Source organism: Entelurus aequoreus, linkage group LG10 (genome assembly GCF_033978785.1).
Source record: "Entelurus aequoreus isolate RoL-2023_Sb linkage group LG10, RoL_Eaeq_v1.1, whole genome shotgun sequence".
NCBI classification, from domain to species: domain Eukaryota; kingdom Metazoa; phylum Chordata; class Actinopteri; order Syngnathiformes; family Syngnathidae; genus Entelurus; species Entelurus aequoreus.
Window position 1 is genome coordinate 12,342,049 of NC_084740.1, and position 21,902 is coordinate 12,363,950.

The window sequence follows — 21,902 nt, forward strand, 5'->3', positions numbered from 1 at the left end:
GATCCATCTTCCTTGCAGGAGATCCCTCTCTCAGAAATTCTGGAGGTACGACCTGCCGGCAACTTCACTCTGGTGCCCCCCAGAACAAACCCGCACTGCTTCGAGATCATCACAGGGACCATGTGCTACTTTGTGGGGGAGGACCCCAACACCCTTCCACCACTAGTCCCCCAGCAGACTGTCCCCCAGACACCCCCTTCACCAAGCCAAGTGACACCCAACAGCGGCATTGGTCGTGAGGTGGCCAATGCGTGGGAGGCCGCCATTCGCCAAGCCCTCATGCCTGTCATCTTCCAGGATGCTCCCCAACCTGCGGGAAACACCACTCACAGTGAGTCAGGAGGCACACTAAATTGAGAATATTCAGAAAAGATTTGTTGTGGTCACGGTTTTGTTTGTCAAAAGTTACAATAAGGACTTAGGGCTGGGCGATATATCGAGTTTGTAAGATATATCGATATATTTTTAAACAAGATATGAATTAAGAAAATATTGATATAATTTATTTCAGGTTAAATTGACCAAACACCGCTTATTTGTTGTGTTCCTTGTTCTGCCCCGCTTCGCACTCCCTCTAATGGGCTTCTAAACACTCCCCTTTTTCCTTCCAAGATGTGCTTGCACGTACAGTATAAGAACATCCATGATTAATTGGTTCTTTACTTTGATGAGTCACGTTTGTAAATAAGTAAACCAATAATAGATTAATACAAAATTTGTTAAAAAAAAAAAAAAAAATACCAGAAACATTAAGATAAATAAAAAAATTATGATTTTTTATTTTTTTTTATTTTCGTAATTTATTTCCAACTCAGTAACAACTATAGCATTGCAATACAACACCACCATCTAAAAAAAACTAAGGAGAAAAAGTGTGTTATCGAGAAGAAGCAAAAGCTTCAATTGTCCTGCACTGTAAAGAAATAAAGTAATACTAAATTATAACCGTTTACTCATTACTCTAATACTCTAATTCATTAGATACACCTGGGATCCAAAATGACAGCTGTATCAACAATTCTGCGTTTACAAATATATTTGTTTTTTTATTTACAATGTTTTATTTAATTCATATGTTTATTATTGTGGTTGTAGTTTGCAGTGGTGTCCAACTGCTCTGCATCATACGTGACTGCCTTATTTTGCGACTTTAGGGGGTAAATATATTACAAATGTTTATAAAGTACTTGCTCTCATTAGATTATGTATCTGTCTACTTCATTAAATGGCTGGTGAGTGTGTTTTTACTCTGTACATGCATATTTCCTCTTTAGGACAAGCATCAGTCAGCATTTCTGTGTCCAGCAGTCAAATCCAAGAGAATGTGGTATGACATTTTTCTTATATACAGTAAATGAGTTGTAAAACTCGTATAGTTAGTTGCTAATGCTTTTATTCTGCTTTCCTGCAGGACATTGGAACAGTGTACCAAATATTTGCTGATGAAGTTTTGGGATCTGGACAATTTGGAGTCGTGTATGGAGGTATGGACCTTCAAATAAGCTTACATTCTATCATAATCTAGCTGCCTTTTTTGCTAAAAACATAGCACAAATGTACATGTGTTAACATGTACATATCATTGTTGTACATTTTCTCTACCAGGAAAGCACCGCAAGACTGGAAGGGACGTGGCTGTTAAAGTTATTGACAAGCTTCGCTTCCCGACTAAGCAGGAGAGCCAGCTGAGAAATGAGGTGGCCATATTACAGGTGCGTTTTATTACTAACTCTCCTTCCACTACCAGTGCTAGCTAAATAGTAATAAAGTAGCTTAAAAACTGAAAGTCAAATTTACTTACAACAGAACATGTAAACCATGTTAAATAGGGTGGCAGCTATCATAAATTTATTATTTATCATTGTTATTTTGGTCGATTATTTGAGAAATCTGATAAAACACACTTTATAGCCTCAATGTGTGTTTTAGGGGAAAAACTAAAATTGCCCCCCAAATTATTATTTTTTTAATAAATGCACGTCATCAACATTGAAATTGCACTTTCAGTATTCAATTCAGTTTTGTGTTTTATACTAAAAAGGATTATGTTTGCCGACACACAGACCACGGCACACAGACCAGCACTCTCATGTGTATATTTATCAGTTACACTTATTAAATGATTAATCAAAGCAATACAATATGAATTAAAGCTTTTTTTCTAATTGATTAATAGTTGCTATTGTTAAATAACAATGCTGTCATTTTTTTCCTCTACCACTGATGCTGTGTTGCACAAACCTGACCAGCAGGTGGCGACAAAGTCTGACATCTGATCAAAATAGTGTTTATGAGCTTCTCAAGGGCCCTCTTCACCTTAAGTTCAACAGTAATTAACTTCCGCTCTATTGTGGAATCATTTCTGTCTTCCATGGCAAAATGTACATTCTCCTTCTGAAATATGTAAATCCTGGCTTGATGTCTCCCACACACTAATCATGTTCACTTTCAGAGTTTGCGCCACTTGGGCATTGTTAACTTGGAGTGTATGTTCGAGACCCCCGAGAAAGTGTTTGTTGTTATGGAGAAGCTCCACGGCGACATGCTCGAGATGATCCTCTCCAGCGAGAAAGGCCGACTGCCTGAGAGGCTCACCAAATTCCTCATCACTCAGGTTTGCATGCATGTCGGCACAGGCAGGATTGACCTTTAATATCTATTTATTAGGGCTGTCAAGTAATACTTTTTTGAAATCACATTAATCACGCTCTTGAATTGTGATTAATTAATCACAGTTTGTTACTCGCTTGCATAATTTAAATTTGCTTAAAACCCCCCCCAATATTTGGACACAAATGCAATGTTGTTGTCAGAATGTAAACCAGGAACGTTTTTAAATGTTTTACTTAACTGCAAGTCAATAATTTGCTCACAATTTGGTGACAGTAAGTATTGTAAGATTTAAGTGCACATTTTCAAAGTATTTGCGATTATATAGCAAACAAGGTACAGACAGTAAACACACCCATAAACAACTTTACTTAGTGTACTATTTACATCCACATGAACTTTCCCTTTAACCAGTTATTGAAACAAACACGCTTATTTACCTTTTCAAATGGCAGTGTTGATCTCTTTTTTTTTGTGCAATGCTATCAGCTGTGGTGATGTGAGAGAATGCCAAGAGTGTGCAAAGCAGTAATCAGAGCAAAGGGCTTTTTTTGTTAAGTACATAACTCCACATGTATTCATTCATAGTTTTGATGCCTTCAGTGACAATCTACAATGTAAATAGTCATGAAAATAAAGAAAACGCTTAAGAAGGTGTGTCCAAACTTTTGGCCTGTACTGTACAGAGTGTATGTATATATATATATATATATATATATATATATATATATATATATATATATATATATATATATATATATATATATATATATATATATATATATATATATATATATATATATATATATACAGTATATATATATATATATATATATACAGTATATATTGTGTTGGCTCTGCGATGAGGTGGCGACTTGTCCAGGGTGTACCAAATGTGGCTGAGATAAGCTCCAGCGACCCCGAAAGGGACAAGCGGTAGAAAATGGATGTGAATGACATTGTCTTGCAGCACTTTGTCTTCACTGATGTTAAGTAGCTTACATGCGGTGGCTGTCCCATTAACGAAAGCTATGTTTACCTTATCTGTGCTACTTTTGTTGACAACATTGACGCAGGTAAACTCCACCAGCGTTGAAGTTGTTTGTCGTTCCCCGCTTGGTCAAGTTGGTGACAATGTGGCATTCATGCTAGCGGCGCCATCCTCGAGCACGTGCTTTGCCCTAATATGCCTTTTTAAACTTGTTGTGAAAGTTTTTTGCTGCAAGGCCAACACATTACTTCAGTTTTTTTCTAAAGTTCCATCATACTGTGTTTTGAAGTGAAATATGCCGCCTTTATCACTCAACTTTGCACCGTGGAACAATAGGCGCCAAATCCGGGTTTATGTGCGACCATAACAAATAGTGTTATTAATCTTGATTCATTTATGTTAATGAGATTATAATTTTTTGTAATTATTATTAATCACATGCATTAACATTGACAGCCCTACCATGTATGTTTGTCTACTAGTGCGTGTTTGCATGCTGCCTGTGGTTTCCGCTTTCAGCCCATCCTACATTTAAAAGTGTGCCATGCTCAACCACATTCTGTGTCTTTTTGTGGTTGTGTTTTTGTGCAGATTCTTGCAGCCTTGAGACACCTGCACTTAAAGAACATCGTCCACTGCGATCTCAAACCCGAGAATGTGCTGCTTGCCTCTGCTGATCCCTTCCCCCAAGTAGGAAATCACACAGACAACGCTCTCGTTGTTAGGGAATTGTATTAGTACCTGACATTAAATTATTTAAAGTATGTTATACTGCTGAATTATATTCCACTCATTTATGGTCATGTTACGAGCAACCGGGAGTGCAATCAGTAGAGCACATCTCCAACACGGCATATTCTGTCTGGGCTGTTAATGGCTCAAAGGGGTAGCTTTCCCAATTATGGCATGATACCAGGGTTATTTATGTAAATGATTGTCGGAACCACATTTTTTTAATGCTACAATTAGGAGTGGATACCCGCCACATTTGAATCGATACGATACCAATTCCCTGTATCTGGTAATCGATACTGGTAGCAATTTTAGGTACTTGGGTGTGTGTTCATAAATATGAACTGTTTTCGATTATGAAATAAAATTATCATTGTAACATTTAAACATGAACTGATAATGATAACTGCTGTTTAGTTTTTATACCTTGTTGTAGGATCACATTTCTGAGTCTCAATTACAGTTGAAAGTCTAAGACGTTAGATCAGGCATGGGCAAATTATGGCTCATGGACCGTATGTGGCCCTTTAAGCTTTTCAATCTGGCCTGCTGGAGATCTCTTAAGTGTTTCTTTTAAACCTTTACCATCGAAACTGGATCTGCCAATATGATATGGAGTGCATTTTTCTAATTAATTTGTAATTACAATGGTTGGATTCTGCGCTTTTGAGTGATATAAGAGTTATTAAGGTAATCTACTTCACATCAGCTCCAAGCAGAGTGGGCAGGGTTTGTTTACAGCAGCCAGCCTGAGACGAGAGTGTCAGAGAGGGACACAGAAGCAGATTTCTACAACAAAGTTCTGTTCTTCAGAAAAGTGATATTATATGGATTATTATTATATATGGATCCGTGGGTGATTTTTGTCATTTGCCTTCATGTTTCACCGTGTGTTACTGTGTACAGCATTCACTTTTATGACCCAATCCAAACATCCTTCCCTCGTGCAGAAAAAAAAGAATTCAACAAGCTCAAAAATTCAACAAACATGGTCACACATAACACATTCTGCCCAATGAACTTTGTGGATAATATAAAAAAATGTCCAATCAACATTAAAACTACACCCATTTAAATTCATTACAAGGGATGATGAGAAAAATGTAAAACGGTCTCTCCACACTTATCCATGTTTGGTGCATTTTAGCCGCTTGATATTTCTGATTGATCAAAAAGCTTTAAGGAGGTTGTCACGGAAGTAAACAAGGTAGGGGTTGAATTTTCACATACTCTTAATAACCAATTATAATAATTAGAGATGTCCGATAATATCGGCCTGCCGATATTATCGGCCGATAAATGCTTTAAAATGTAATATCGAAAATTATCGGTATCGTTTATTTTCTTATCGGTATCGTTTTTTATTTATTTTTAATTTTTTTATTTTATTACATCAACATAAAAAACACAAGATACACTTACAATTAGTGCACCAACCCAAAAAACCTCCCTCCCTCTTTTACACTCAGTCACACAAAAGGGTTGTTTCTTTCTGTTATTAATATTCTGGTTCCTACATTATATATCAATATACATCAATACAGTCTGCAAGGGATACAGTCCGTAAGCACACATGATTGTGTGTGCTGCTGGTCCACTAATAGTACTAACCTTTAACAGTTAATTTTACTCATTTTCATTAATTACTAGTTTCTATGTAACTGTTTTTATATTGTTTTACTTTCTTTTTTATTTAAGAAAATGTTTTTATTTTATTTATCTTATTTTATTTTATTTATTTTTTTAAAAAGGACCTTATCTTCACCATACCTGGTTGTCCAAGTTAGGCATAATAATGTGTTAATTCCACGACTGTATATATCGTTATCGGTTTATATCGGTATCGGTTGATATCGGTATCGGTAATTAAGAGTTGGACAATATCGGAATATCGGATATCGGCAAAAAAGCCATTATCGGACATCCCTAATAATAATTAATAATCATACATCCATTAAATGATAATAATATATAGTCACTTTGTTTGCCAAATCATTTAGGCCCAATGGGGCCCTCCAGTCAAAAAGTTTGGACACCACTGACCTAGAGGTAGTTTGTCTGAGTCCACATACGATACTCAATATAAAAGGAGCTTCCTGCTCTTTTAAAGTGGACCGATGATGATTTTAATTTTAAACACTACCTTGTGGTCTAGATCAGGGGTGTTCACTCCATCAAACTGATGGAGAGATGCAGCAGGGACCCCCAACTTGTATATCTTGTTAAAAACTGGGTTTTAAATTAAACTGATCCGTAGTTATTGTGCAATACTAAAATATAATACTTTAAGTTGGCAACTAGAGCGCTAATCGCTAGCTGTCATTTAACGGCGTTAATCGCTAGCTTGCAACTTGAATGCTAATAGTAATAGTGCATACTTGCCAACCTTAAGACCTCCGAATTCGGGAGATGGGGGGCGGGGGGTGGGGTTCAGACGGGAGGAGTATATTTATAGCTAGAATTCACTGAAATTCAAGTATTTCTTTTATGTATATATATATATATATATATATATATATATATATATATATATATATATATATATATATATATATATTCAGTATTTCTTTTATATATATATATATATATATATATATATATATATATATATATATATATATATATATATATATATATATATATATATTCAGTATTTCTTTTATATATTTATATATATATATATCCATCCATCCATTTTCTACCGCTTGTCCCTTTTGGGGTCGCGGGGGGTGCTGGAGCCTATCTCAGCTGTGTGTGTATATATATATATATATATATATATATATATATATATATATATATATATATATATATATATATATATATATATATATATATATATATATATATATATATATATATATATATATATATATGTCTTAATTAGATTATCCAAAAAAAAAAATAGTGCTCGATACCGTGGTAGAGCGTAATATGTATGTGTGGGAAAAAATCACAAGACTATTTCATCTCTACAGGCCTGTTTCATGAGTGTTTCCTCAATCATCAGGAGATTTTAATGGAAGCATTCACATACCATGGTTTGTATAGGGCACAGAGCGGGTGGGTACAGGCAGGCGTGGGGGCGTGGTGATTGGCTCATGTGTTACCTAGGAGGTGTTTCCTTCTGTGACGGCATGCTGATACAATTTCGCTGCGCTTGTTGAGGGATGACAAGTCTGGACGGTATATGATAAACAGTTTCTCTTTTAAGCATAGGTTGCATCTTTTGTTACCACTGTTGTAAGGTGTGCTGGATGCAAGAATTTGCCATGTTATCGAATATTCAACATTATTGTCTTTGAGATTCCAAATGTGTTTACTGAGTTCTGTAGTGTTCCGCAAGCTTTTGCTTCTGAAAGAGGCTTTGTGATTGTTCCATCTGGTTTTGAATGCTCCCTCAGTTAATCCTACATATGTGTCGGATGTGTTAATGTCCTTGCGTGTTACCTTTGCTTGGTAAACGACTGATGGTTGTAAGCACCCCCCGATGAGAGGGCAATCAGGTTTCTTGCGGCAGTTACAGCCTTTGTCGGTTTTGGAGTCGTTCTGCCTGGTGGTGGACGGCTCCTTTTCAATTGCTTTATTGTGGTTTGAAATGATTTGTTGCATGTTGTTCATGAGCCAATCACCACGCCCCCACGCCCCCACGCCTGCCTGTACCCACCCGCTCTGTGCCCTATATAAACCATGGTATGTGAATGCTTCCATTAAAATCTCCTGATGATTGAGGAAACCCTCATGAAACAGGCCTGTAGAGATGAAATAGTCTTGTGATTTTATATATATATATATATATATATATATATTTATATATATATATATTAGGGCTGGGAATCTTTGGGTGTCCCACGATTCGATTCAAAATCGATTCTAGGGGTCACGATTCGATTCAAAATCTATTTTTTTTCAATTCAAAACGATTCTCGATTCAAAAACGATTTTTGTTTTGTTTTGAAAACAATACACAACAATACCATAATAATGCAATACAATTTAATTTTGGAGTTCTGAACTTGTAATTTCTTGCAGTGTTTATTAAGTGGTAATATGTCACATTTGTCCCAATTAACTTTATACCCTGATAAACAGCCATATTCAGTGATGACATTATTGATATAAAGAAGACAGGAGTTAACATGTGACAGGTAAAAAAATTATGTCGTCACAATACATCGATAGCTTATTATACTGAGAGCCAATATTTATACCATGAATATTATTTTCACTTCTTATTTTTGCAGCTAAGGGTTCAATAACCAAATTAAATAATAATCCAGATGCAGGACATCCCTGTTTTACTCCTCTTTTTAACGAAAAAGGTTCTGAAATATGATTATTGGTTTTGACTGATGCCATGGGCCTTGTATAAAGCATCTTAATCCATTGTATAAAATTATCTCCAAATCCAAATTTACGTAATGTGCAAAACATAAATGACCAGTTTATGCGGTGGAATGCCTTCTCCGCATCAACAGTACATACTGCTGTGGGATAAGGGAGACTTCTAGCATAGTAAATAACATTAAACAATTTCCTTGTATTGTCTGAAGATTGTCGACCTTCCATGAAGCCAGTTTGGGCAGTATGAATTAATTTTCCTATTACATTTGATAATCGTGTGGGTAAGATTTTTGCCAAGATTCAAAAGGATTCTCTATTCATTCAATACATAGGATTTCAGCAGGATCTACCCCAGTCTGCTGACATGCAAGCAGAGTAGTAGATTTTTGTAAAAAGCTTTTATAATTGTAAAGGATAATGTTTTATCAACTGTTTGCAATGATGTACATTTGTTTTAACTATTAAATGAACCAAAAATATGACTTATTTTATCTTTGTGAAAATATTGGACACAGTGTGTTGTCAAGTTTATGAGATGCGATGCAAGTGTAAGCCACTCTGACACTATTGTTCTTTTTTATTCTAATGTCTAATGATAATGTCAATGAGGGATTGCTTTGTTATGGTATTGCTGTGTATTGTTTTGTTGGATTGATTAATAAAAAAAAAAATTAAAAAAAAAAAAAAAAAATCGATTTTTTTAAAAATGAGAATCGATTCTGAATCGCACAACGTCAGAATCGCGATTCGGATTCGAATCGATTTTTTCCCCCACCCCTAATATATATATATATATATATATATATATATATATATATATATATATATATATATATATATATATATATATATATATATATATATATATATATATGAATTGTCCATCCTCGTTCTATTCTCTGTCACTATCTTTGTTTGGACATTACTACTTGCCGTAGTTTTGAAGCAATGCATGATGGGAATCCGGATGTTGTGTGTCAGTGTACTAACGTGCCGGCTGGAATAAACATACGCTGAGAAATAGCTCCGTGCCTGCCTACTTTATGGGTTATAAATAAACCTATGGATAACGGAGACATACAGTATATAATAGTCTCCTTCTTGTTGTGTGTGCAGTTGCGCACTGAGCTCCAAAAGCTGTAGATGTTATAACGTGACTGGGCCGGCACGAAAAGCGGACGTGACGACAGGCTGTCCTCACTCAGGTCCGGCTGGAAATCGGGAGAAATCCGGGAGAATGGTTGTCCCGGGAGATTTTCGGGAGATGCGCTGAAATTCGGGAGTCTCCCGGAAAATTCGGGAGGGTTGGCAAGTATGATAGTTAGCTATCTTAAATGCTAAGATTGATATAATAATACAGTACCATTATTTATCCATTCATCCATTTTCTACCGTTTGTCCCTTACTGAGTCACGGGGGTCGCTGTAGCCTACCTCAGCTGCATTCGGGCGGTAGGTGGGGTACAATTATTTATTCATGTCTTAAATTTAAATCTGCAAGGTCCAGTGAGTAGAGTGGCCATATCACTGCCATTTATACACCAATGTGTACATATTTAAAGACATTTCAATTTGTGGGAAAATTGCAGGAGGAATAAAAAAAAAATATGAGGGGGGAAAAAAGTTTAATGAACCAAAAATTTCACGACTCCCTGCAGTACCTCTGCGGACTCCTGAGGGGTTGCAGAACCTCTGTTGAAGACCTCTGGTCTAGATAATATGTATTGAATATACTTTGGTGTACAAAAAATTCTCAATCACTTTTATGCCCTGTTTTTTGAGTCAGTCTGCAATATGTTAGTTTAAAGTTCAAGTTAAAGTACCCATGATTGTCACACACACACTAGGTTCTGGAGGCGTTTATCCAAAAGTATCAATTTTTTTTTTTTTTTTTAAATGTACACTGTTTAAATTTAGTCTTAAAGTAAATGTCCTGACATTTTTTTTCCCCAAACGCGATCGAAAATAAACTTCATAATAATATGAATTCACCCAGTCAAAACAATAGGTCCACCTGCACATGCTCCCATTGATTCAAAGTTGCATAAAAAAGGAAAATAATACATCTATCTTAGCTTTTTTTGCAGAGGGAGAGGAGCTCGTCCTCCTCTGGCTGAGCGCTTTACTTAATGTCCAAATAAGTACGTCCACCTCGTGGTGATGTCATAATACTGCAATACCCCGTGGACAGAGGCATCCAAAACTGCATGCAAGCTCAGGCCAAAATGCATGAACCTTGTGACATGACACTTTGCCATTGTTCAACACGAGTATCCAACATTTATAAGTCAGAAAAGACGAAATTCATCATATGTCCGCTTTACTGCAAATATGGTAGTCAAAGATCTTCTATATGACAGGAACACTCTCCTGTATACGAATCTACTGGTGAAATGTGAGTTGTTCAAACTGAACCCGGGATGAAATTTGCCGCTAGTTGAATCTTTTTACCTGCACGTCATATCTGACGTCCATTCTGCTCTTCTCACAGGTGAAGCTGTGCGATTTCGGCTTTGCCCGAATCATCGGGGAGAAGTCCTTCCGTCGCTCGGTGGTCGGCACGCCGGCCTACCTGGCGCCGGAAGTCCTGTTGAACCAAGGCTACAACCGCTCACTGGACATGTGGTCGGTGGGCGTCATCATGTACGTCAGCCTCAGCGGCACGTTTCCTTTTAACGAGGATGAAGATATCAACGACCAGATACACAACGCTGCCTTCATGTACCCTTCCAACCCTTGGAAACAGCTCTCTAATGATGGTATACACAGCTGCAAGTTGTAAACACAAAGTGGGGATTACATCTGTGTCTATAATGGAACAAGCTTTATTTAGACAATCTGTTTGCTTCACAGCCATTGACTTGATCAACAATCTGCTGCAAGTGAAAATGAGGAAGCGCTACAGTGTTGACAAGAGTCTCAGCCACGCTTACTTACAGGTAACACAAACATAACCAATGCAATTATTAAGGCTCCATTTGCTTTTTGAATATGGCGACTGCTGGCCTCCATCTTTTTGGGACTCTTCATTCTAATTAAAAGTGTTTGTTTAATGTCAGGGTTCGGAGCAGGTTCGTCCACACCAAACTCATCTATGGACCTTGCTTTGTGCAAAGGGGTCCAATTATGCTGAAAGAGAAACAAAATTGATAATGCTCCCAAAGATCTTGCTAAGAGCAATAACTCAAATTCAGTGGTGTAATAAGGCATCTACTCCAAATATCACATTTTTTAATTAATTTGATTAAGAAGTGTGTCTAGACACCTTTGTCGTAGCGTATGAGTGCTTAAATTGTAATATACCCTGATATTATAATGCCATAAGTCAATGCTGGTAAACTGTGGCCAGTTATGACATGATGAATATAAATAGGATGTTTTTAGTAGATGGCAAAGTCCCACATTTGATTATTTCTACCAATAATTCTCAGAGGTCGCAGGCAGTCAGAAGTTACATTAAAATGTTTAACATACAACCAATGCCTGACTAGTTTATTTATTTATTTATGTCAAATAGGGCAATATTTTGGTCATCTCCTCTTATGTCATTGCACAGTTATAGGTGAAATATCTACTTTTGTGGTTCTGTTTATGCAATTTTGTTAGTTAATTTACTTATGATTTATATGCATGCATCATGTCCCTTGTTTCTTTGATTCAATACCCTTATACATTTCTGCAAAATGGACTTTGGAGTAGAGTTGCACGATATTGACAATATATGATATAAGTGATATACATTTGGCCAATGATAGAGCTTTTAATACTAATAATGCATGTTGATGACACATTCTAGATGTGACCCACAAATTTGACAAATTTGGCTAAAGTCCATCCACAGTGTTAAGCTGCTTCTAAATCACTAATTCTGGCCACAATGGCGGCAAAATAGCTGTTTCTTACAAGTAGTACATTCATGAAGTTTGACTCTTTTATGAATTTATGTGTCTACTGAAAATGTGACCAAATCTGCTGGGTCAAAAGTATACATACAGCAATGTTAATAATTGTTTACATGTCCCTTGGCAAGTTTCACTGCAATAAGGCGCTTTTGGTAGCCATCCACAAGCTTCTGGTTGAATTTTTGACCACTCCTCTTGACAAAATTGGTGCATTTCAGCTAAATTTGTTGGTTTTCTGACATGGAATTGTTTCTTCAGCATTGTCCACACGTTTAAGTCAGGACTTTGGGAAGGCCATTCTAAAACCTTAATTCTATCCTGATTTAGCCGTTCCTTTACCACTTTTGACATGTGTTTTGGGTCATTGTCCTGTTGGAACACCCAACTTAGACTTAGACTTAGACTTCCTTTTTATTTTAACTGCGCCCAAGGCTGATGATTTTAGGTTGTCCTGAAGAATTTGGAGGTAATCCCCCTTTTTCATTGTCCCATTTACTCTCTGTAATGCACCAGTTCCATTGGCAGCGAAACATGCCCAGAGCATAATACTACCACCACCATGCTTGACGGTAGGTGTGGTGTTCCTGGGATTAAAGGCCTCACCTTTTCTCCTCCAAACATATTGCTGGGTATTGTGGCCAAACAGCTCAATTTTTGTTTCATCTGACACCACATGGACAAAGATAAGACCTTCTGGAGGAAAGTTCTCTGACCCATAATAAATTCATAAAAGAGCCAAACTTCATGAATGTTTTTTGTGACAAACAAGTATGTGCTCTAATCACTCTATCACAAAAAAATAAGAGTTGTAGAAATTATTGGAAATTCAAGACAGCCATGACATTATGTTCTTTACAAGTGTACGTAAACTTTTGACCACGACTGTATGTTATTGCAGAAGACTGCAATATGTATCGCGTTATAGATTTCATCCCTACTTTGAACATGTAATTATGTGTATTCATTTTGAAAAAGATGGTTGAAGATATTTAAATACATTTGCTTATTCTGACTTGTATAAAAGTGGGTCAGGACATAATGACCTTTGAAAATGTGGGTCTCAGGTTGAGACAATTTGAAAAAATCTTAATTAAACAACCTAATGTTTTTTATTACAAAAAAAACTTCAAAAATAAACATATTTTTCAAGTAAAATGACACAAAAGGATTAGTGAGTTCCCTCGCTCATACAGACATCCTGTAATCTGATTGTCCAACCATGCACTAAAAGCCCTTTTCAACTTTAGATCAAATTCCAAAGCTTCTAACAGTGTAACTTTATTCCCGCCCGCCATTACGCAGGACTATCAGACATGGCTGGACCTGCGAGAGCTGGAGACCAAGCTGGGCGAGCGTTACATCACTCATGAGAGCGACGACAGCCACTGGCAAACATTCGCCCACAATTACACTCTGTCTTACCCGGCCCACCTGGTGGCGCCCACCTGCGACCACGAAGGGGACTGCAAGGACGATGTAGACATGCAAGGCCTCACCGAGCGGGTCAGCATCCTCTGACCGCAGAGAATGAAGAAAGCGGAAGGTGAGGAGTGACGTTCAGCTAACAGTGTTTGTTTACAGTCGTTACCATTATCAGCTGCATGCCAGCACTCATGTTCGAATCCAATTTCCTCTCAGCATTCAAATCTCTCTCCAAAGTTCTTCGGCACTTTGTGGAGAAACAACAGAGTAAAAATGCTGTAGTTTGCCCAGATTGACATACATCACAGCCCTCCTTCATTATGAAAACTAGCAGCTCCTGCGTAAATAAGTGCTTTCAAGTGACTAAAAACCTGCACTGCGGTGGCAATTTGTTTCCACAAAAGCTCGCCCATAAACGTCCTGTGGTGACAACTGGAATTATTGATTGGGTGACGGCACGTCTTCCTGTAAGTAATGCAAGCCACACTCTTATAGAAACTCTCTGAAATGTTCTAAAGTAGCACTTTTGTTTTCCATTTCCTGTTTATACCTTTTAATATATAAATAGCATTCTTCAACAGCAAGAACATCTTTGGTATGGCCTTTGATTATTGATGATCATGTTAACAGGTTGCATGTTTCCTTGTAGTAGAATGATACTGACTCAGTGTAAAACATAGTGTTTTTATTACAGTAGTCAATTATTTGCATGATCTAGTGTACACAACATGTTTGGAGTGAGATGCTCGGCGTCGTAGCACAATGCAAATATTCAGAAATGTTCACTTTAGTTGTGTCCTTTTATTCATTTACATGCAATGACAAATACAAACTAACAAATGTCAATTAGTGGTTCTAATAAAGACATCACCTTGGCATGTTTTGGCAGCTTAGTTGTGTCAGTCTTTAATGTTTATCTTTCTCCTTTTATTTAGCTGACATCTCCACACATCCAGACAAGGTTAATTATGCGCACAAAGAAAGCATTTATTTGTATGAAAGTGTTTTCCTTCCTAAATTAGAGATCGACAAAGCAAGAAAGTGCTGTTTTTAAGCCCTGGTGAAGGTTTTTCTGCTTTCAGTTGACTGACTCATTTTGTTCTTAGGTACAAAAGTGACAGGCGAAATGGTACAATTCTGTGAAAGGTGTGCAAAAGTGGCCTGGTATCTGATAACAGTTATTAAAATATGTATAAATTATGGGGAACTCCAAGAAGTGCAACTAAATGAGACTCGCAGATGATTCAACATTTTACAGCCTAGCTTCTTAAAGTGTGGTACACTTACCCTCATGGGTTTAAAATAGGGAGCATGTGAATAAACGGCATAACAACATTAGAAACTGGAATATACATAAATAGGTTTTTCACAGCCTTATTTCTTTGCCACAATTTACACATATACAAAGTTAATATATTTCCTACTATTGACTGATTTAAATAATGTTTTTGTCCCAAAAATCCTCCTGTTAACTTAAGAGACTTATTTCTTGAGTTTGTAAACAAAAACGACACATTTCTGATAATAACAAATATTGATCTATCCCAGGTAGTATTGACCATATACTATTGAAATCACGACATTTCTGCTTAAGTTTGTGAAAATTACAGTGCAGACTGAATACGTATGGAAATAACCTTTTTTTTTTCATAACCCTATACTTGGTATTGTTACTGTCAATTAAAAGCTCTGCATGTTTAGCTATTCCTCGTCCTGTAGTGATAATTATACTTGTAAGAAACTTAAAGGGGAACTACACTTTTTTTTATTTTTTTCCCTATCTTTCATAATCATTATGAGAAATATGATGACGGATGTTTTTTTTTGTGTATTCTAACTCGGAAATAAACGTAAATAAAAATCAGCTTACAATTAAGCCAATGGGAGGGGTTCTCTATTCCGCCCATAAAACCTAATAAATAACCATCCAAAAATCCCCATTTACATTTCATGACTTGAATAATGACCAAGTATTAGTAATATTGTTATTATAAGCGCTAATGCAGACAAACTACTTATAGCAGCACCGTACATATATCTACAAAGATACAAATAATTGCTATTGCGACATCTAGTGGACACATTTAGAACAGCTGTTTCTTTCATTAAAAAATTTCGGCTCATTTTTATACTTAGCAAACTCATCCCGCGGGCCGGATAAAACCTGTTGGCCCGCGGTCCGTACATTTGACACCCCTGCCCTAACCCCTAACATGAACCCTATCTCTAAACTACCCATACCGCAATCCAAAACCTAAGAGGTACCATTTCCCCTCCCCTAAACGTGACTCTAGTTTTAATCCTAGCTCCAAAAGTCATTATTCTATCCTAAACACTAGACTTAACCATAAAACTAACCCTGGGAACCCTGGTCTTAACCCAAACAACATTACCTTAATCACCCTAATCCAGGGGTCGGCAACCCAAAATGTTGAAAGAGCCATATTGGACCAAAAATACAAAAACAAATCTGTCTGGAGCCGCAAAAAATTAAAAGCCATATTACATACAGATAGTGTGTCATGAGATATAAATTGAATTAAGATGACTTAAAGGAAACTAAATGACCTCAAATATAGCTACAAATAAGGCATAATGCTGCAATGTGTACATATAGCTAGCCTAAATAGCATGTTAGCATCGATTAGCTTGCAGTCATGCACTGACCAAATATGTCTGATTAGCACTCCACACAAGTCAATAACATCAACAAAACTCACCTTTGTGCATTCACGCACAACGTTAAAAGTGTGGTGGACAGAATGAGACTGAAAAAGAAGTGGCATAAAACACGTCCTAGAAAGTCGGAGAAAGTTATACTTGTAAACAAACTACGGTGAGTTCAAGGACCGCCAAAATTAGTAGGACAAAACGGCGCTCGCCAAATACTCGAATCAGTGAAGCATGTTTAATATAAACAGTGTGCTTTATAACAATTAGGGAGGTTTGCGTCATGTTTGTCCTCCTACGGAAACCATATTAAAACAAAAACTTTTTTTTTTCCTCATCTTTTTCCATTTTTCATACATTTTTTAAAAAGCTCCTGAGAGCCACTAGGGCGGCGCTAAAGAGCCGCATGCGGCTCTAGAGCCGCGGGTTGCCGACCCCTGCCCTAATCCAAAACCTAACCCCACTCTTATCCTAGCCCTAGCCCTATTTCTCAAACCCTAGCTCTAACTTCTGAACTGTTAATCCTTTAATTTCAACCCCAATCTGAACCCTACACCACGCAACCAGTGAAAAATCCAAGCTCTTACAAAACATCTTGTATGATTGCTCTGCATTTGATTTTTTCCTAAGCATGCACGCACATGCTTTCTTTAATGCCGAGAAGATTTGTTTATTCAAATGATGCAGGGCTCTTATGATCTCTGTCAATATTGGCCTTATACAAGTGCAAATGCATGCGCGCACTACACGAGGTATCCAAGACAAAATCCTTTCTCGTCTCACGGAGTTGGCGGTGAAGAGGTGAAGAACGTCTATTGTTTCCCACGCTGTGATTAGCACACTTCAGTCCGCTTTTGTAGCGGGAGAACACTGGTAATCTTTTGTTGATTTACATCTAGGTCACTCTTGATGTCACCTTCAAGTGCTGCCACCTTTGTCATCAGCGCATGGCACTTCTGCAGATGTGCATTTCCCCCGATGAGCATTTGAATGAATCAATACTAAGCAAGCAGCAGTGATGATGCCACATAAATATCAACCGCTGAGCCTTTTGTGATACCTGGGAGTGTTGGATGGTTTCAAATAGCTCTTGGAAATATCCATTGTCGATTAAAATGGCAGAATAGAGTACACATGGAGCAAAAGTACTATTTTTTTCTAGTCACTGTTCCCTTTTCTAGTTCTGTTTAGTAGCTGCTCATTGTGGCGTCTATGAATAGTCCAAAGGCTAATTACAGCAGCAGGTTATAAATACGGTACACAAATGTCAAGTGACTCAAAATACACTAGCTGTGCTTTTGTAATGAAAGGACATTTACAACACTCTTTGCTCGGCAGCACAGTGCTTCACAACAACTTAACACTGATAGAAAAAAAGATAACAACCTTGTGATGTGCTTTGTTTGGAACTTTCGTACTTTTATTTCCTAGTGAATGCATCAATTCTAGCTTTGTTCGACTAAATTGTTCTAGGGGCCACAATCCCAGTATTCTAAGGACCCAGGGGTCGAAGGTCTCCTTTCACTATTATTCCCTATTTTGAGAAACCAGCATTCTCTGTTGTGGACATTTGTTTTTGGGCTATTTCTTTTGTCAGTTACAAATTTCAGTATTTTTGTTCTCCTATTAAGCGAAATACAATAAGTGTCGACTGCCATGGATGTTCAACATTATATATATATATATATATATATATATATATATATATATATATATATATATATATATATATATATATATATGTATATATATATGTATATGTATATATATATGTATATATATATATATATATATATATATATGTATATATATATATATATATATATATATATATATATCCATCCATCCATTTTCTACCGCTTATTCCCTTCGGGGTTATATATATATATATATATGTATATATATGTATATATATGTATATATATATATATATATATATATATATATATATACTTATTGGTGTCATTCCGCGGCTGGATTTGACCCCTGGGCCACTAATTGAATGGCCCTGCTCTAACTCAAACCCCAACCCTTACCTTAAACGCAAATCCTAATCTTAACCATAGCCCTGATCCTAACTCTACTCCTACCCAAAACCAAAACCTGACAGTTCAGTTCAAAACTTGGTAGACAAACTTTTTTGCAGTAAATTCCTAGAGACAGTTGAGTGCTCCTGTTGTATAGAGGAACTTGGATCACTGTAAACACATCCTTGCCTTGACATTTTACCTCAAACATTGAAGACCGGGGTCCAAACTTGTGATTTATATGACTGAAAGTCTCTTTTTTGGCAGTTCATGGTGTCATTTACAGTACAGGCCAAAAGTTTGTACACACCTTCAATGTGTTTTCAATGTGTTTTCTTTATTTTCATGACTATTTACATTGTAGATTGTCACTGAAGGCATCAAAACTATGAATACAGAATAACTGAAAACATGTTTTATATTATAGTTTCTTCAAAATAGCCACCCTTTGCTCTGATTACGGCTTTGCACAGTCTTGCACACTATTTTCATGACTATTTACATTGTAGATTGTCACTGAATGCATCAAAACTATGAATACCGAATAACTGAAAACCTGTTTTACAATTCTTGTTTCTTCAAAATAGCCACCCTTTGCTCTGATTACTGTTTTGCACACTCTAGGCATTCTCTCAATGAGCTTCAAGCACACCTGTGAAGTGAAAACCATTTCAGGTGACTACCTCTTGAAGCTCATCGAGAGAATGCCAAGAGTGCGCAAAAAAGTAATCAGAGCAAAGGGTGGCTATTTTGAAGAAACTGAAATATAAAACATGTTTTCAGTTATTCAGTATTCATAGTTTTGATGCCTTCAGTGACAATCTACAATGTAAATAAAGAAAATGCATTGAATGAGAAGGTGTGTTCAAACTTTTGGCCTGTACTGTATGTAAGTAAGTTGTAGCTTGTTTACTTCAGACGTAGTCATTTGTTTAAATCCTCTAGTTTTACTAGTGGTGTTCCTCAAGGTTCCATTTTAGGTCCTCTCTTGTTCATATTTGTGGCTATTCAACTGGTAGCCTGCAAGTTTAGTTCAGACTCACATTTTTGCAGCAGATTCCTAAAAACAAGAGAGTGATGTCATAGATGATCTTTGACTAGCTTTTTTCAGAAGCTCTGTCAAAACAAAAGAGCGCTCCTGTAACTGACAAATTAAGTAGACCAAAACCAAATGTCTACTGTAGTGGACGCTGGTTCTACAGAATATTACAATTAGGCAAATAGTGAAGGTAGAAGTCCGGCACCCTGAGTTTTCTGGATGTGTGTCCCCTAAAACAATTTAGTTCAATATACCTGCCATAAACAGGTATACATAAACATTGCTTTTCGTATCTTTAATTCACAAAACACCATCCCTCAGTGGAAAATGTTTAGACTTTCCATGTTGTGCTGTGAAATGAGACTTGTCCATTGACTCGGAGACAGTAGCGTGCAAAGAGCTGTGTGTGGGATGTCTTTCCACAAATGTGCTACATCTTTTCTGACACAGCTAAAAATCTCCCATCGTAATAATGTTTCCGTCATGTGCATTTCTGCAGTACTGTCTTTATAAAGCTCTCTTTTTAGTAAAGCTTTTAGTTAAAGCACCCTTTAACTATCATTTTTAATCCAATGTTTTATCCTTTTTATGGTGTTACCCCTGTTGTTTTAGTTGAATTGTTGTTTGGATTCACCTATATTTTGTAAAGCGCTTTATAAATACAATTTACTTACTTTCCAACTCACTTGGGTGTATCAGAAGATAGGAATAATTTATTCGAGCTGACAGATAAGAGAATAACAAAGAACCTCCCGAATTTGGAATGTGGCTGAAGTTCAGTTTCCAGTGAAACTGAGAAGTATTTCATCCACACTGCGGGATAAAAACTCCCATGTTTTACTCCCATGTCCATCACAATCACACATGCTCTTCACCCCTCATGGTCCAATCATAAAGTTCCTGCAGGGACAATTTCTTGCCATTTCACCATTACGCCCGCTAAAAGGCTGCGGCGGCTGCTGAGCTGGTCCTTGCACTCAGTTAGCACTCTCAATGTGAGTCATTTGTGTGAAACACTTTTTTCTGGAAAATGACAGAACCACTGCAGAAAAAGCCGTTTTGTGACGGTAGAGTGGAGATTTGTCACATTTTACATAAGTGCAATGCATGTCTCATCATCATCGGCATCGCAGTCTCGGAAGACCATTGATTTCCTGTGCCTCGGAGTCAGGTCTTGTCGCAGCGTCTCCTGTGGCTGTGTAGGCCAATTCGTGAGAGACATTCCCGGCCACAGATGTCACATATCCAGACCGGTCCCATAGATGTTGCCGGTGTCGCAGAGCCCCGTTTCTTTCTCTTTTTCCTCTTTGCCTCATGGTGTTGGGCCAGGGTGGTTTCTGACTTGAGCAGTCCGCTGCGGAGTGCCTGCTGCCACTGAAGGCGGTCCTGGGCTGCATCTTCCCAGCTGTTGGGGCTGATGTCAAAAGACTTGAGGTCTTGTTTGCAGACGTCCTTGTAACGCAGCTGGGGACGGCCAATCTGCCTCTTGCCAGTTGTGAGTTCAGCATAGAGGATGTCCTTTTGGATTCGCCCATCGTCCATCCGCCGGACATGGCCCAGCCAGCGGAGACATCGCTGCCTCAGTAGGGAGCACATGCTGGGAAGCTGTGCTCTTTCCAGGACTGATTGATTTGTGATCCTGTCCCTCCAGGTGATGCCCAGTAGACGCCTAAGGCAGCGAAGTTGAAAGATGTTTAGCCGCCGCTCTTGGTGGGAGTATAGGGTCCAGGTTTCACTGCCGTACAGTAGAGTGCTGGTGACACAGGCTCTGTACACCTGCACCTTAGTGCGGATAGTGAGCTTGCTGTTTTCCTATACTCTCGCTGTAAGCTTCCCAAAAGTTGAGGCAGCTTTTCCGATGCGGCCACTGAGTTCGGCATCGAGTGACAGGTTGTCGGTGATGGTGGAACCGAGGTAGGTGAAGGTGTTTACGACTTCCAGGGTGTAGTTGTTGATGGTGATAGAGGGGGGTGGTTCAGTTCCCTGTCCCATCGTCTTGGTTTTGCTCAGACTGATGGTCAGGCTGAAGTCCTGACAGGCTTTGGTGAACTGGTCCATTAGGGTTTGCAGGTGCTCCTGGGAGTGTGCTACCACTGCTGCGTCGTCAGCAAACAGCATGTCCCGGATGACGAGTGGCCTGACCTTTGTTTTGGCTTTCAGACGGGC

The 21,902-nt window shown here is 37.7% G+C and overlaps 1 protein-coding gene across 2 annotated transcripts in view; it reads left to right on the plus strand.

Annotated features, from left to right (window-relative positions):
* Nucleotides 1-14,846, plus strand: part of prkd2 (protein kinase D2) — a 53,542-nt gene extending 38,696 nt beyond the window's left edge. For both annotated transcript variants that reach the window (XM_062060137.1, XM_062060138.1), the window contains 9 exons: nucleotides 19-331; nucleotides 1,275-1,327; nucleotides 1,412-1,484; nucleotides 1,606-1,712; nucleotides 2,453-2,614; nucleotides 4,193-4,291; nucleotides 11,168-11,435; nucleotides 11,530-11,615; nucleotides 13,881-14,846. In XM_062060137.1, coding sequence (XP_061916121.1) covers nucleotides 19-331; nucleotides 1,275-1,327; nucleotides 1,412-1,484; nucleotides 1,606-1,712; nucleotides 2,453-2,614; nucleotides 4,193-4,291; nucleotides 11,168-11,435; nucleotides 11,530-11,615; nucleotides 13,881-14,096 — 1,377 coding nt within the window. In that variant the 3' untranslated portion in view covers nucleotides 14,097-14,846. The remainder of the gene's footprint in view (nucleotides 1-18; nucleotides 332-1,274; nucleotides 1,328-1,411; nucleotides 1,485-1,605; nucleotides 1,713-2,452; nucleotides 2,615-4,192; nucleotides 4,292-11,167; nucleotides 11,436-11,529; nucleotides 11,616-13,880) is intronic.
* Nucleotides 14,847-21,902: the final 7,056 nt, after the last annotated feature.